At 41.9% G+C, this 18005-nt stretch overlaps 1 protein-coding gene across 2 annotated transcripts in view; it reads right to left on the reverse strand.

The window, feature by feature from the left end:
* Positions 1 to 18005, reverse strand: part of phactr1 (phosphatase and actin regulator 1) — a 36837-nt gene that overhangs the window by 14096 nt on the left and 4736 nt on the right. The window contains exon 1 of one of the 2 annotated variants that reach the window (XM_020656364.3): positions 2319 to 2683. The exons of the other annotated variant lie outside the window; for it this stretch is intronic. Coding sequence (XP_020512020.2) covers positions 2319 to 2601 — 283 coding nt within the window. The 5' untranslated portion in view covers positions 2602 to 2683. Of the gene's footprint in view, positions 1 to 2318; positions 2684 to 18005 lie in introns of those variants that run through there. 2 annotated transcript variants of the gene reach the window in all.

Consider the following 18005-nt stretch of genomic DNA (forward strand, 5'->3'; position numbering starts at 1 on the left):
CAGCTACGATGGAGAGGCCCCCCTTCAACAACAACAACATCCAACCCCTCTCCACACCGGGCAGCCCCTCTCCACCTCCACCTCTCCTCGTCTCTGTAAACAACAGCTTCAGTGCGTGGGTTCTCTGTGTGGCACCCTGGTGTGAAGACAGGAGAGCGTGGACAGGATTAGCTAGCTGTGCAACATTTTGGATATAAATCAGTCCAGGTGATGCAGTGTGAGATTTTCTTCTACTGATTCAAACCACATTTTTGATGAATTCTTTTTAGCAACGTCTGCTCTTCACAAAAGTTTCCCACATGCAAACATCCTATATGACAGTATCTCCTCAAACCTGAAGATGTTAGGGCTCTCTTAGTTATCTAGTGGACGGTTTTCCGGACTATTGGTCGGAAAAAAAAGAGGACAGCTCAGTCTCTAGGAACTGACATTTTTCACTCTTTTTATGACTTGTCCTTTCTCTTTACTCAGCCTTGTTCCTGGTAAACAGCATAGAGATGAGCGGCCCCTGAAGGGGTGAGTCAGAGGTAGAAGACCCACACTGCAGGGAGACATTCTTTCAGTCTGTTTACCTCCACTGAGTCACTCAACAACAAGGTGAAAACAGATGATGAAGAGAAGCTGCTGCAAGGCCACAAACATCTCACTCTGGGAGCCGACTAACTCAGGCTCTAGGTCTGTTTGTGTGTTTGGATTTGTTGTTTTTCTAGTTTGATTACTAGAAGGAATGAGCTGTAGCTAATCCTAACAATTATATCTATCTTTATGCGTATGCGGAGGTTGACCTGTCATAAGATACTGAGCATCGATCTTCGGCATGGCTGTATTGATTTGAGGTTGGAAACAGTTTGACCGACTTTTAAATTAAATTAACTCGTCAATCAATCACACAAATGTTCGGGTTATGGATTAACAGTCAACACAGCTCAACAGGAACAGATTGACCAGTTCACACTGGAAACCGATTCTTGCCTTTGGGTTGCAACCGCTGGAAACCTCTTTGAAATTTACAGAATAACAACACCAAATGTGAGCCCCAATATACATGACATTTAAATATTTTTGCATAGGGCTGGGAAATTAATTGAGTTTCAATTACAATTGTGTTTTCCCACGTTTGATTAATGCACGTGATGCAGATGTTGTAAAATGAATGATTCATCGTGTTTAATAATTGTGATCTCAATATCAGTCAAAAATAATCGTGATTATGGTTCTAGCCACAATCGAGCAGCCCATAGTGGCAGCCTAAAAGAAGTAGGCTGAATAAATGTGAGTGCAATTGAGGAGTCTGTCAATGTTATATAATTTGTTGATGAACTAAGATGGACGGACTGAAAACTGAAAATGACCCTGTTCAGTTTCAGACAACAAAAAAGAAAAACTGCGACCACTCAGGCATGATAGGTGTGAAGTCTGAGGCTGACATTTTCTTTGGCAATTAAATCAATGAACTAACACAATACAAATATAAAAATGAAGAGGTTTTTTAAATACAGGTTCACTTTGTATCGTTGAATGTTCCAGAGAAAAATGGTGGAAGCCAAATTCCACACCTCTGATTTAGAAGGAGGTGGTGCGTCCTCAATTTAGTACCGATGTGAATCTTGACATCACGATTTTACGATTAATCTTTACATACTTACGTAGATACATACTGCCTCAGTTTTCCATCAGCCAATCAGAGAGCTGCTATGATTGATGATAACTGGAAGCTGCTCAGTCCCATCAGTCATCATCAAGAGTTTACAGATTATTTTATAAAGGAGATTTTTAAGGCAAAGCTTGACATTTCATTTTCTTTTGTGTTATAGCTCATCCTATCCCGGTATCGAGCTCATATATGCCTAAAGACATTATGCACGGCAACATCACCTGCAGTAGTTAATGATGAATTGATTTTATTCACAGTAAATTATTGTGAATTATATTTAAAAAAAACAAAAAAAACATCTACAGTTATTTCAGCCAAATGTGAGGCTGATATTATTCTGTTTATCAGAAGTGAACAAAAGAACAAAGCAGGGAGCAAAACACTGAAACCACCCAAGTCACAAAGAAGACCTCTATTGAGACGATATGCAACACTACAGTGACACAACAGGCTTTAGATGTAACACTTGATGCTTAAAGGTCACACAAGAAAAGAATAAAGATAACATGAAGGGGATGAAGTGGATGCTGTAGCGCAGAGAGGAGCAGGGAGCGGTCACGGACACATGACAATAATCATTAAAAAGCAGGGCAGTAAAACACCTACTCCTCCCTCCCTCCCTCCCTCCGTAGTAGTAGTAGTAAAGAGAACCGGTCCGTCTCACCGTCCAGCGGCTCGGCTCCCCGGCAGTTCCTGCAGATGTGTTTGATCTCTTGGATCATGAGCGGCATGTTGTTGTTGTTGTTCGCGGCGGGCTGACGCTGACCCTGCACAGTCTGACCGCCGGAGCTGCTGCGGGTCTTGATCCTGGTCAGGCAGAAAGCCCTCCTCCTCTTCCTCGGTTTCTGCTGCTCGGACGCGGGCACAGCTACACATGTGAACCCGTTACTCGCAGACGATGCTGACCCGGACCATGAACGCAACACGTCGCCTTCACAGCCCGCCATTTAAAAAAAAAAATGTTTTACGCCGCTGGTCTGCAGGGGAAGAAGGACCCTCTCGCCCTCTGCTCCCGTGGAGGGATTGAAACTGCAACTGGTTAGCAGGCAGCTCCCTCCATCCACTACTACTGGCAAGTCAGCCATGTTGAAACAAGTACTTCCTGTCCGATCTTACAAAATAAAAGCATTTTAACCCAACTTAAAAAAAAATTTGTAGAGTTTTGCAAACCTTGTGATTATAATGATTTTGTAGTCAAAAAAAAGTTAAACATCAGCTTTCTATATACTCCTAAATGTAAAGATGAGTGGCTTCTTTTTGTCGTTTATGACAGGAAGTAAAAAAATCGGGTGTTCTGGCCTTTTTGTCAGAAAAGGAGATGAAATCTGAAGAAGTCACATTGACTTCTTGGAGACAGTGATGAGGCTGTTTTGGGCACATTTAATTAAACTGAATGATCGGAAAATTCACAGTGACGATAAACTGTGTATGGATCCATAATGAAAGTATCTGCACCTTTGCCTCAGTGATACAAATCTGAAAACAATCACTTTAGGTCATTTAAGCTAACATTTATTGGAAGTATAATGTGCAGGAGTAGTGGCTATTCTAGAGTCTGGTGAGGCCCCTAGGCAAAAATCATTTGGGGGGACCCTTCAACCAGCGTTCATCACCGACCATAGGACCATAGGGTCCCGACGCTTACGCCGCTTACTCCGCTTCCTCTTTTTTCCTGTTTTTGTTTTCTCTCCTATAGGGTCATACTTACTCTTCATCTTTCTTTGTTGACTTTCATTGACAAACTTTGGTTTTCACAGCAATGTTTAGCAGGGCAACAAGAACGAGTGCTGTCAGATGGGGCCCCTCAGGGAGGTTTCCTCATGTCATTGCAAAATTTGCACATTTTGGTTCCACTGCTTTGTTTCAAGTTTGTAAGTCCTGGGGTGGCTCCTTACTGGTCTGGGGCCCCAAGCAGTTGCCTGCCTTGCCTGTTGACAAGCAGCGCCTCTGTAGAGGACCTTGTTGTGTCAGACTTCCTGTGCATATTAGGAAAGGAAATAAAACAATAACAGAAGCGTCTGGCTTGATAACTCAGTTCAACAGTTATAGTCACTCTGAACGAGCGCTGCATGAGGAGCAAATGCTTTGTGAAAGGTTATAATTCATGTCAACATGGATACGGTCATTGTCTACTGGAGGAGCTTAAGTGAATACATCAATGCTAGTTCCTTTATTTTGAAGGCCTACGTCACTTCTGGTTCTAGTCTCGCTCGTGTTCTGTACTTGACGCCTTCAGAGATTCAGCCAATCCTGGCTCGCTGCTGCATGTTAGCCTCGCGTTGGGAGCCAATGAGGTTTCAGAACCGGGATATTTGGACCGTAGAATGATTTTTAAATGTCCGGGCTAACAGATGATCGAAACACCTGAAGCTGATATTTAAGCACGTGATAAATCACTGATAGATAACGTATTAGTTAATGTACCCACAGGAGGTCAGCTTTCTTTTCACATTTCATTCAAACTCTTTTAATGTCATTTACTGGTAGGCTATAGGCCTATTGCTTTGTTCACACCCTAAAGTTGACATTTTAACACACATTTATTTCTATACATTTCTCCCCTCAATCATGTTAACTGCTGACAAATATGATTATATATATCCGACTGCATCTAAATGATGTAAAAGCAAAGTTATTTAACCCATGTCTTCTTCCAACAGGTCAAACGTAACCATGCAGAGTGAGAAATATTTGCCTCTTTGGATATTATGATTCTTCTTTTTAATGGTGATTATTTCAGATTTTTGAGATGTGTTTATTGTGAATGCTCATATCATGATAACAATAACATTGTGATTTATTGAGCAGCCCTTCTAATAACTCTAATAGCTCAATCGAATCAAAACTCTTAACACGGTTAGATTAGACTGAGATCTTACCCTCATGGGGGGTAAAGGCTCGTGATAATCAGGTGCAAGGACACAGCAAGTCGTGTCAAAAATTAATTAAAATCAAGAGCTCAACTTGAACCCAATGGAGAGAAGCCATCGAGGAAGTATGTTTCCACCTCTTCACTGTAGGAAAGGGTTAAAATCTTATAATCTACTGCATAGAAAAGAGGATTTAGAGAAAGCCGAGGTAAGAAAAAACTGTTTGTTTTTTTTGCTTTTAACAGAGACAAAGTGATGCCTTTTATTCTCTACACCAGGCATACTGAGGGACAACAGCGCTTGAGTTCCATGTAGTGAAAGATTTTTGTACTGCATCTTCTCGTCTCTTCTAAATTTAGAACGCTCTGAAAATGAAAGGAAAAAAAACAACCAAACATGCACAGATAACAGCATCAGCCTTCAGGAGGGATCAAAGTGAGACAACACACTCCAGAGAGAGACAATAAGTTTTGATCTGAGGCGGGCCAATGAAGGGTCATAGTCTGTAGTTACATTCCTCTACCAGCAGGCGGAGCTCACTTACAACATATAAGAAGGGATGAAATTAATTTGTCTGTCTGAAAAAGGAGAAAAAAAAACAGTGACAGACTCTGAGCTACAGGGTGCAGACTGGTGAGGAGGAGTCAGAGTCTGCATGTAATCACAAGCGACTCTGTTATCTCACGGCTGAGCTGCAAACAAACTCTGGGATGTGTGTTGTATAATGGATTCACTCAGAGGTTATATAGTGTCAGTGTTTATGTTCAAGGCTTTTATGCAGGATCCAAAAAAAACATATTCTGCATTTTCCTCCATGCAGGTGATGACTCATGAAGGCTTTTTATATTCAAAGACTAGATTGTGAAGCACCAGATGAAAGGGCAACATTATAGTGAGCAGGCCTCTTGTCAAGATTGAGCCTTTCTTTATCAGATTTCCAGTAGAGACCAAAGACTGTAAATATTAAAGGACGAAGCCTGAGTGACATCACCCATCTGTTACTGCAGGGGGCTCTGGAGGCTCATCAGCCTCAGTCTAACTTTCAGTCAACCTAACGACAGGCTGAGAGCTGGAGCTGAGGCGGGTTTTCAAACTCCTGACAAACCACTACACTGCACCGGCCCGTCAATCAGGTTGGCCATGCACCTAACCATGCATAACATGTATTGTTCATAAAATCAAAATGGATGCGCTATAAAACAATTCACCCCCAGTCCAGTGTGTGCAGATGAGGACAAAACTAGACCAATTTCGGTTTTTACCGTTGATTTCTGCTGTAAAAACACACATTTTTGAATGTGTGTGTGTGTGTCTCAAGTGGACACTTGAGGAACTGCAGGATTTTGCACTCAAACATTGGCTTCATTTTTCACCCCAGTGGTTGCCGTTTGGTAAAGACCCAGGCAGGGGCAAACCTACAGGGTTAATAAATGAAGCCAAACCAGGGAAGCGAGGTAGCCAAAAGACACTCTGGGTATGCTCAACTCGCTTTGAAGTAAAGGCCTCAGAATTTTTGTTGACCAGCGTGCTACTTTAACAAGCTCTATTGGCTTTTTTGGTCTGATCACAAAATAACTCCTGTCAGCTACCACCTCAAAAACTGTCTCTGTCTGCCGGATAAACAATGGTAATTGCTAACTAGCTACCCAATGATTAAGGAAAGGACTCAGCGACACTTCAGCTTTGATAAACTGGGGTTTTCTAACCAGCTCATCCACATATAGTCGATTCTGGCTCCAAAAAACCGACATGTTGACAGCCAAAATGACAAAAGCGAGGCTTCAATAATCAAACCAACGGGTGACATATTTGTAGCTAAGGCCACTATTGATGAACCCTATGGTAAAGAAAATAACATAAACTATTTCCTTGCAAACATGACATTTGAACTCAAAGCACTTTCCTGATAGAGGAGAAGATTGACAACCGCCGTCCTTATCTCAGGTACCACACAGGTTTCTTTCTCTGCTGAGTCCGTCAGTCTTATTCTGATGACTGGTCCGATCGTTACCTCTCTCTGACTGGTTCTGCTTCCTCTAATGAGAAGGAGATGTGAGATTAAAGCACTGCTGGTGTGAGTTGAATCAATAAATCCATACTCTAACTCTCTGAGACACAACCTGAGACTTACAGTTTGTCTTGTGTGACGAGAGGCCAAAGCTGGAGGCACTGCAGATATGATGATTCACGTGTCACCTGCACAACTGATGCAGGAGGGCATTGATCGGACTACAGTTTACTTACAGGAAGTGGTCCGATATTTCGTAAGCACGGTTTGAAGAATGCAACTACGTTTATCGATCTTCATAGTTTGCTGGTCAGAATCCACTTTGGTGGATCGTGTTTACATTTTGGTCCAGATATCCGGGAATAGCAGGAATACTGATATTTCAAATCTGTGATTAAGCGTCTGCTTCGAGTGTCATGCTGATGTATCCATGACTACAGCAGCATCAGGTGTAGCCTGTACACTTTTACAAGTAGGGGACACAGACTCTGCTTGCACAGTGGTTAGTTCTCTTTTATTGTAGAGCCGTGGAAAATAGAAAACTGGTGGTTTAGGTTTGCATCCCTAGAAAGTGGCAGCATGACGTGCTTCCAGTGCAGAAACTGGAATTTTTGAATGGGTGTGTATGTGTCCTCCAGGGGCTTCTGCAGACAGCCCCAAGTGGACACTTGAGGAACTGCAGGTTTTTTTTTTCACATCTGCATTGGCTTCATTTTTCAACACTGGAGTCTGCCACTTGGTTCAGTCCTCAGTCACGCTTTTACCTTTGAACAGGAGGATGCTGTGACCATACTGACTCTGTAAGTATTTGCCTACAACTCACAACTATTACTATGACTATACTGTGCATGCTTTTCTACAAGTGAAAGCTTAAAATCTGGTATTCTTTGGTAAACTGCAGTAAATCCTCACGTGCCTCAGGAAGCAATAAAATGCATGTGCTGAATGTCTGCAGGTTTATTACGGCTGAGAATTCCTTTGTAAGTAGCAACACAATACCAACCATTAAAATGCTGGAGCTGCAGTCGGTGCAGTCTTCAGTGAGGTAATGTCCGACTCCTTCTGTTAGAGAATCAATACAGCAGTGATTCAAAACCCAACCTCCTGCATACTGTGATGAATATTTAAACAGGTATTCTTCACCTACTTGTTCATGCACAATAGTTTTGTTTATTTGTCTCTATTTTTGTTTGGCCATGTTGTCCTCATTTCTACCTGTCTATTTCTATACTGATGCTAATTTTTTTCCTGGAACTTTTTTTGTGAGAGCAGTTTTCTTTGTTTGCACATACTGCTGATTCAGAAGATTCAAAACAAAAACGCTCACAAAGCATACTAATTAAAAGAGGGATATTTATATTTGTACTCTGTTTTTGGATAGGAGTACAACAACTCGTTTCATACCATCTCCTGCCTTGCAGATGTGAGGTTTAAATTCCTCAGCCAGCCCCCTGAATAGAAACACAATAAGAAATAGAACTGCAGAGCGGGGATGGTGTGGGTGGATGTCATTTTGTTTCAGTCACAGAAGGGCATCCTGCTCCCTGCACAGACGAGGGGCTCAGTGGGGGCACAGAGGGGTTTGGCAGGTTACAGCTCAATGTGCTGCTGGCTGTAATGAACTTCATGCCTCCATGTGTCTGACAAGTCGGAGCGATCCCCAGAAACATACCAGCACACGTCTACACATAAAGACATGTCTGAGCACACACACACACACACACACACACACACACACACACACACACACACAGTACATAATAGCCTGTGCAGCCCCTAGTGAGACCACAGGTGACAGCATATCATCCATGAGACAGTCTGTGGTCTGTGCAGCTGTCAGAATAGTGTTGATCTGCGACACTGCGCTCCTTACATCTGTCTCACCACTAACCATCCTTGTCCAACAGCATCTATCTTATGGTGCATGCATGTGCTTCTTTTAACCCCATCTTGACTAGAAGAGCAGAAAGAACTCTATGCAATAAATAGGGATCATTTTTATCTGTTTATTTTTCCTACTGTGATGGAGGTCCACATCCGCCTTGACTTAATCGACCTCGCCTCTACCTGTCGGAGCTGTGATTCACTTTTCTGCCCGGCAACTCTAACTAGATCTAAACTTGGAGATACTTACTGAAGCCTGTTAACAGGGAATTCTTTCAATTTTTAGATCTGCCCTATTTTTGTCCTCCATATTATGGGATGTTAAGTAATACGGGAAAGAATCCAATACGATGCATTACGATAATGTACGATACAACATCATTTATGAGACGATGTTCTACAATACAATGCTTGCCAGTTTCTACTTCTCCGTTCTTTTGTTGATGATTATGTCAAACTACACGCAGCAATTATGTCAATGCCTTGCCTCCTGAGACCCAGCAGCCGACAGCGATAGTCTCCGGATGTGACAGGCATGAGTGAAAAAGCAGCACAGGAAGATTTCAGGAGCAGCCTGTCTGACATTTTCCAGAGTGCATACTGTATGTGAAAGCAGCTATAGCAATGCCTATCCAAAATGCAGAACCTCAGGCGTCACCTATTAGTTTGTGTGACTTCACACTGGCTGCATTCACTTCTTTTATATATATATAAATAAAGTTATTATTATTATTTTAAACCATCTGTGGACAGTCGATGCAAGATGGGCCATAATGGCTGCTGTGTAATCTTTCAGGGGGAAAACGTGTGTGTTCAAAGACAGGCCATAACAAAGAAGTTGTTCTCCTGCTGACAGGCTCCTTTGTTCACTGAAGTGTCTGACAACATAACAGAAAGGATCCCTACAGACACTTTCGTTTAAGAATATGATGCTTTCTTTAAAGCGAGTTACACCCGTTTTATCATTCCTCTCAAAGACAGACAACTCCATTGACTGTTTTTTTTTAACCTCGCAGAGCTCGAGAGTTGATGCTAATGCTGCCAGGATCTGTAAGTCTGTTTTTATTATTATTTCACAAAGACCACACCAAGAAAGATACTGACTTAGAATAGTTTATAGTAATATGCATGGCGGAGATTGGAATGATGAGCGGATGAGGTTGGATGATCGGAAGATTAAGTGTGGATGGATGAAGGGATGAAGGTAAGGGTTGAGAGATGAAGGGATGGAGGGATGGAGGGATGAAGGTAAGGGTTGAGGGATGATGGGATGAAGGTAAGGGTTGAGGGATGATGGGATGAAGGTAAGGGTGGAGGGACGAAGGAATGAAGGATGAAGGTAAGGGTTGAGGAATGAAGGTAAGGGTCGAGAGATGAAGGAATGAAGGGATGAAGGGATGAAGGTAAGGGTTGAAGGATGAAGGTAAGGGTCGAGAGATGAAGGAATGAAGGGATGAAGGTAAGGGTTGAGGGATGAGGGATGAAGGTAAGGGTGGAGGGACGAAGGAATGAAGGAATGAAGAAATGAAGGAATGAAAATAAGGGTTGAAGGATGAATGTAAGGGTCGGGAGGTGAATGAAAGAACGATGGACTAGAGTCAGCCGTTGTAGGTACGACATGAGGAAACCAGAGGGATTGAGATTCTGGTTGGGGGATCCGTCTCTTTGTTGCCGTCGGAATAGGAGTGATTAAGGCGTAAAAACGTATGAAACAGGAAGGGGTTGTGTTTGAGGCGTGGTCTATGTTCCTGAACCAAGTTTTAAAAACAATGTTTATTTACATCTTTTAAAGGGTCAGCATGCATCATAAACAACACCAGTACACAACCAAACTGAACCTTCAAGGCAGCTGTCCTGTAAGATGTTTTTGTCAATGTGAAGGCTATTTATGTTTTCCAAAAAAAAAAGCTTCTGACTCTTTCATAAAAGGTTCATCCCTGCAGGGATTCTTAATCTTGAGCCTGTTAGTGGCAAAAACAAGCGTCTAAGTGGATGTACTTTATTTAGGAACATTTGCCCCCAAAGATTACGCTGCAGGCATAACAGCTCCGTTCACAGCTGGAGCCTGACACAATCTACCACTGCAATTTAAAAAGTCATTTGGACCAAAAAATATGTTAAAATAAGGTCACGATACCAGTGTTCCCCATGTTCGCCACAGTCCCTTTGTCCCTCATTTTACTGTTTTTTTTCCCCCTCCTGTAGAGCACTTGTTTGAGTCTTTTAAAAAATACTGTAAGAAAAACTAGTTTGTGTTCTTCTTTTCAATGTAAAAAAGAAAAACCTTCGATCACACTTATTGATCAGGCCGCAGAGGTCCTGTGTCCGGGCCTCTCAAGCTCCACGTTAACCGCTCAATGAAGTCGGCGTGATCGATAGCAGCACTGTAGCTGCTGCCCTGAGTGATGCTTGACCAACGATTCACAGGTCACACTCGCTTTTAAAGGTTAGCCTTCAAGCTAAACGCTGCTGATTTAACAAACACATGTAGCATTTAATGCAGCGTTGCTCCTCTTTCAGATGAAGACAGAAGTACAAACCTTCTCTTCTTCTTCTTCTGCCGGTTTGTGCAAAGGATTACAATTTTTCTTCTACTCTAATTGCTGCTTTAAATTCTTGTCTCAATGTAATCTGTGCAATACTAAATTCCATTCATCTCTCTTCCTTTGTGCTGTTGACTGCAGTCTTATACTACACAACTCTCATATCTAAAAACATTGTGTGGAAAAAGTTTTAATGTGAGGTGATTACTGTCCATATGATTAATGTCATACTGGACAATAACCCCCCCTCTTCTCCACGACCCTCTTGTCTCGGTCTGATGACTATCCATTACCCCCCATATCCCCTCCTCATCCCGTCTGGGTCTCTATCTGCATCAGTCAAAAAATATTAATCATCCTCGGGCCTTTGATGGTGCTGCTGCTAATTTAGGAGCGCTACGATCCTGACGGAGATTTAGTGTGCAAAATTAATGTGGCACTCTGGCGCTGAGACAGAGAGGTGCAGACCGGCTGTTTGGGGTCTAAAAACGACTCCCTGGGTTATTTAATCTTCGTCACTCTGCTTTTTTTTTTTTTACCTCTATCTTCCCACCAGTTCATCTGTCCCCCCCGCCATAAAACCTCTTATAGACTGTAGGAGCCAAGAGGGGACAAACACACACACAAAGCTCTGGGTGCTTCTCTGTGACAGAAGTTAATTGTTTAGATTTTGGAGCATCCTGAGCGGTGGAGATGGACGAGGCTTATCACGCAGCGTGTTGAACATGATGAGTTGCACTGCAGGGATGCTACACAATGCCTCACTCTACCAAACTGCACAACATCGCTCAGTAGGAGACAGACAGAAAGAAGGACAGAGAAGGGGTGCACTAGACTGGATTTAAAGTATTTGCAGATAAAATGACAAGAACTCTATTTTTTGGCAAGTCAAATCAAATTTACATTGTGGTTTGTTTTGATCTGGTCTAATAATTACAAATTTGGTCCTGCCAGCAGTAAATCAAAACTAAACAATGGAGAGTAATCTGCCACTGAAAGTAGTCCCCCCCCCAAAAAAAACACAATTTCCTTTAGACTCGGTAAAGTTTAATAAAAGCCACAGTGCTTTGTGTGTTCAGGAAATTATGAAACCTATTTAAAATTAAACTGTAGTGAATCAATTTTAACAAACCCGATATTGTCTAAAAAAAGTCACTTGAGTTATGGTTGGTGGAAGATATTTCAGACGCGTGCTCAGCCTGAAGGGATAAACCAAGTCCATTGTTGTTCCAGTTTAGATATCTCAACCCGTTTATTTACACAATTCCTGATCATGTCAAAACAGGATGCAAAAACTTCAGTTTGTTCTTCTCTGATCTTTGGTTGATTGTGATTCCATTGAACTACATGTAGCATTGATATAAAGACAAATATTCTCATTATGGCGTCGTGTTGCTTCGTCCGCCACTTCAGCAGGGATAGTCTGTCTCCTGCTGTGAGGTGCATGTGTGAACAACCACATCAGGAGGATTTCAGGGGCAGTGCTTGTGAAATTCTCCTCAGATTTTCGGTTTCTAGTTTAAGTCATAATTTGCACGGATTGCAATTCCATTTTAGACAAATGTGTGATTTAGGGCTACGCTAAAGAGACCAGTGTAAGGTTCCTGTTGGAATCTCTGAGAGTGGGTTTACAGTGTTTTCTTAAGACAACATGAGCTTCTGTGTCTGGGCTCTTTGTCTTTCTCCATCTGTCGAGAAATGTGTTGGCATCATCGCAGCGAGCCAACACATGGGAACTGTGTCAGACAATGTGTGACGTGAGGAGGAAGGACAAAAGAAGTCTGCGAGTTCAAACGCAACCAAAGTTTTTCCTTCAGTTTCTTTATCTCCTTCTCTCGCTGGCTGTCTCTGTACAAAAGCCTCTGCACCCTTCCCCCCCTCCCTCCCTCCCTCCCCCCTCTTCCTCCCCCCCTCCTCTCTGACTGGACCTGCTGGGTGCTGAATTAATACAAAGTGACAGAACAGCAGAGCCTGTAGGAGCGTGTGCGTGTGTATGTGTGGTGTGTGTGTGTGTGTGTGTGGTGTGGTGTGGTGTGGTGTGTGTGTGTGTGTACATGGCTGTAAATGTGTGAATGTGAGACTTGGCATATCACAGATATGAGTCACCCTCTCTTCTCTGTCTCCTGTGTACAGCTCATCATTCTGATAGGTGGCCTTCACCAATTCAGGAAGCATATTTAAAAGGACAAAAAGAAAAACCTTAAACACAGTGGAACTGCTTGAACAGGCAGCGGTGATGCATTTCGTGCAGAGCTCTTGCTTGAGAACAAGTCCTGCAGCTACCCTGAAACGCGACAGCACCCAGGGAAGAACCACAAGGGGGCACACTTAAAACAACCACAGACAGGAGGGGAGGGGCAAATATCAAAGAGAGGCTCACAGGCAAGCTGCAGAACAAGGCGGAGTACAACACAGTCCGCAACCAATAAGGGATTAAGAACCAGAAATGATATTACAGATTGCACAGCACACCTGCATGAGAGCAGACACAGAGCCTGACCTGATTCTGAGGATGCAGAATTTATGAAAAAGAGACAAGAGTGAATACATCTGATATGGATTATATTTGTTTGGTACCAACAACAACTGCAAATATTTATTGCGCTCATTATCCATTAATCTGTCTATTATATTCAGGATATGTTGATCAATTGTATAGTTTATACTAGGGCCAGACTGATACTGTATATCGGCCGATATCTTTCTTGGATATTTGAAATCTGTAGATATAAATAGATATCAAATTTTCACATTTATTGCATAATCCCTCAAATGCAGTTATTAAACACTTGTGGAAAAGATATATAATGAGGACAAGAGGGTCACTCAACTGGAAAGCAACTGTGCATGTACATGCATCACTGTTTCACACTCTGAAGAGTGATGATGTTTGTTGTAATCCATATAGCAGCCTCTGCTGGTGAAAGCAAAATTCTATTTGACTGGTCAATAAACTAGTAATATCGGGAGCATATCTGCGATAAAATAAGATGATAACAATAGTCACTGGATAAAATAATATCAGCCGATATTATCAGCTAGCGGATTAATCGGTCGGGCTCTAGTTTGTACAATGTGAAAAATGTTATGTCTTCAAAACCAACCATCAGCCTTAAAACCCAAAGGATCTTTATTTGCCATCAGAAATTTAACATTTTTGATACCGAAATGTGTCTAATCTGGCACTGACTAACCAACAGCAGCGCCTCATTAGATTTTTTTCTCCTTCGGTCAGTCATCTTATCCTTTATAAAAAGTTTTATCTTGGAGTTTATTTTGGACTCCTCCAATTTTTACATTTTAAATAACTTGTTCATCCACTGTAAACTTCAAACCCTTCAACCAAATGTAGTCGCTCAACTTTAGTATACTGACAAAGATGATGAATCATAACGATGGACTTCAATCATATCAAGCAACTTTTAAATCTGGCTTCACACTAGACCATTTAAGGTAGAATTGTGGGCAACATTTTCCCCTCTAATCTGGGAGGGGTGGCCCGATTCAAGGCTTGTTGCAACTGATTATAGACACAGACACTATAGCCATCAATAAACATTTGTGAGATCTCCAGTGCAAATTTGTAGATAAACAGCAAAAAGCTCCAACAAAGACAAAACAACTCTTCCCTCTGACTTCCTCACGGGAGAAACTCCCATTTTTCCTCTCCAGTGACAGGTGACCTAAATAACCATTAATGCAACACAACCTCAAGACGCTGCATTTGAGTAACTTCTGCATCATCTCCACTGGAAATATATGTCCTCTCTCTGTGTACCACCGGTATCACTATCACTTCTGCCCTCCCCGACATGAAGCACGGGTGATGAAAGCAACAAGTTCAGACACGCTGTCTCAGGCTGTCACAATGCATTCAGAGAAACGAACATCAATGAAACAGTGTCCCAGTTCTCTACTTTACACTTATTCTAGGAAGCTTCATAGGTGGGAAGGGTCTTCCTATTGGAAGTTGATCCCCTGTAAGTATTACTGCTACCTGAGCACTGATTCACTGATAAATAAATCAGCTGATTCTGCAAACAAAGCTTGAATTTTGTGTTTGCTAATATTTACTTTACCACAATGACATACACAGAATATGCAAAAGAACAAGTGGTGCTACTTCAAGCTGCACAAATTGTAAATGAATAACAAAGTGTGTCATACATCTCTGGGGAGCAATATACCAACAAAGGTGGGGACGAAGGAGCCAGGTAAAGTATCTAGTAAACATGGAGGTTTAAAAAAAACAAGTAAGACAAATATTACTTTGCTATTTTTCATGAGGGTCGATGCATTCAACACATTTGCAAGACCTCAAGGACACATGCAGTTCCTTTTTTGGCGAGTGACGCTGAATATAAACAAACCTTGTTTACAAGAACACTCAATAGATCGCCCTCCACCAGCACACACACATACACACACACACACACTGCACGCTTTCCTGTTCGTGCGAAACAGGAAGGTACATTGATTTATTTCATATCAGTTGTAAATTGAGAACACTGTTTCAAGTTTACTGGCTTAGTTTGTATTGAAGGGGTAGCAAGAAACATGAAAGACAAAGAGAGGAATCAGCAGGTTAAGGGGAAATTAGTTCAATGATAAAACATATAATAATATTCTAAGTTATACAAATCCAAGATTGCATTCAGTCAGGCTGCAGGATAAAAAATATATCAAGTCATGGATGCTTTGACCTCTGAATGAACAGAAATCTCAGTAAGCACAAAGTGTGAATGCAATATCTCTGAACTAAGAATATCTGCTGCAGCTGCAGAAAACCTAAAGTAGGCAGCAGATACTTAGGTAGCAGATCCTGCCTTAACATCAGGATATAACAGTGTTGAAAAAGGTACAAATGTCACAACAAAGGTTTTTTATCCTAACCTGTGATTTGAAAATGAATGAATCATGCAAACTCCAAGAATCCTAACTAAACTCCCTGATCAGCGCTAAGCTATTCAAACGTTCACTTTCCTTTCACTTCTTTAAGCTCTATGGCTTCTCTTTTATTGCTTTTACACAACTTACAAAATGTAAGCCATGATGTATCAGCCCACTCTCTTTCTTAAACACAGTCATAGCAGCATTCAGACTATGGCACTCACACGCCTGTGACAACAGATCAGCAGACGAAAAGGTCGCCAAGTGAGAAGCCAGATCCAAAAACACCATAGAAAAAAAAATACAACCCCAGAAATGTATTAAATGAATAGATGTGCCGGTTCTGCACCTTGTCATAAGGGCTAAAACCCGCCTCAGCTCTACCTTCCATCATAGCGACCGTCATCGATGGGACACTAAAGCCCCCCGCAATAACAGATTGGTGACGTCACACAGGCTTCGTCCAGAAATATTTACAGTCTATGGCGTTATTAGCCGGATAACAATTCACACAGAAAGGAATTCAATTTAGATAGACAATAGACTTTAGTCTAAAGCAGGGGTTCTCAACTGGTGGGTTGGGACCAGCAAGTGGGTCGCATAGCTGTTTTCAGTGGGTCTCATCTGAGTTTCTGGAAAAAAGATGATGTCAAAAAGTCCATTAAGTGCTTTTTAAACATGTTTTCTTTCTCTGTGTTTTTGTTCTGACGCGTTTTTAAATATCTGAGGTAAAAACTGCACCATCATTCATTAAATAAACCTAAAAAAATCTGAAACGTGGGTCGCGGCTATCATGGAGGAGATAGTGGTGGTGGGTCCTGAGGCTAAACCAGTTGAGAACCACTGTTTTAAAGTATACCTCAAAAAACAATGCCAAACATCCATTAAACTGATATATTTTGAATTTGGATTGAAAACTACTTTAACACTTTTTGTTTGCTTATATTGATGTACATGAAACTCTGCATTACTTAGTATGAAGGCTCTTCTGGGTTTAGGTTTTCACTGGTATTAAGATAATATGGAATTCACAGGATTTGCTGCTGTAATTCTTAATCAGGAAGAATCCTATCTCAGACTTTAGCGATTCTAAGTTAAGACTTAAGAGAGAAAGTTTCACAAATACTTCCCCACACTTTATGCAACCATGGTCTGTAGTTAAACTAGACAAAGGACAGTGGAAATGCCATGACTTGAGTTTAATTAAAGACTGATAACACCTAGCCGTGTGACGTATTGGAGACTGTTTTCCTACATGCTTCACTTTCTGCTCCTCTCCTCAGACATCACAGCAGCTCAGGAGCTTCCCACTGTCTTCATTGTCAACTTCATTCTGAGTCATTCGCCTTGTTGAACGGCTCAGGTTCTTTCTTTCTCAGCACAAAGGTTAGCCTGTCTGCGCTGAATGGACTGATCCACGTGCCAGCAGAAGAAGAGTGAGGGGTTTTGTATGAGTGTTGGTGGGAGACAGCGAGGCAGGAAGTCCTCCTCTGCATTTAAAGCTCTCACACTCTTCCTCGCTGCACTCTTGTATTCTGCACAGGTAGCCCTGCCATTCTGCAGCTCAAGGCCTCACTAATGCATGCAGATAACAGCAGACAATGAGCGTTACTCAGATAGTGGGAGGTGGTTTATTTGTGCATCGTTCCCACCATATTCAATGGACGACCGCCAACTCTGCGTCTTTATTGTAGCCACAATATTAAAAAAAAGCCTCCATCCTACCTCCCCTGTCCTCCTCCTCCTCACTCTCTTCCTGCTCCTCCACCTCCGCTCATTTAAGCCCCCTCTGTCTCAGCCTTTCATTCAGGTCCGTATTAGAGCGCTCTGTGTTTGAATGAGAGCGTGGTAATGCCTGCGTCTTGGTCTTTGTGAGAACGGGTAAGCTCTAACCGAGCTGACCTGGATTTACATGGCTGGAGCAGAGCGGTGCAGGCTGGGATCTGTACGGGCTCGAGTGCAGCAGAAATGCAAAAAAATAAAAAAAGACAGACTCTGAAAGGGATGTGCTCAAATTAATTGGCATAAAAACTGTAAAAAGAAAACAAAATAACCAACTTTTTAATAAAGTTAGGTAGTCCTTATCAGTTTTTCTCATCCATGATATGAACTGGCATGTTCCTCATGCATATACTTATTTTTTTGCCTGACAATTA

Source organism: Labrus bergylta, chromosome 6 (assembly GCF_963930695.1).
Source record: "Labrus bergylta chromosome 6, fLabBer1.1, whole genome shotgun sequence".
NCBI classification, from domain to species: Eukaryota; Metazoa; Chordata; class Actinopteri; order Labriformes; family Labridae; genus Labrus; species Labrus bergylta.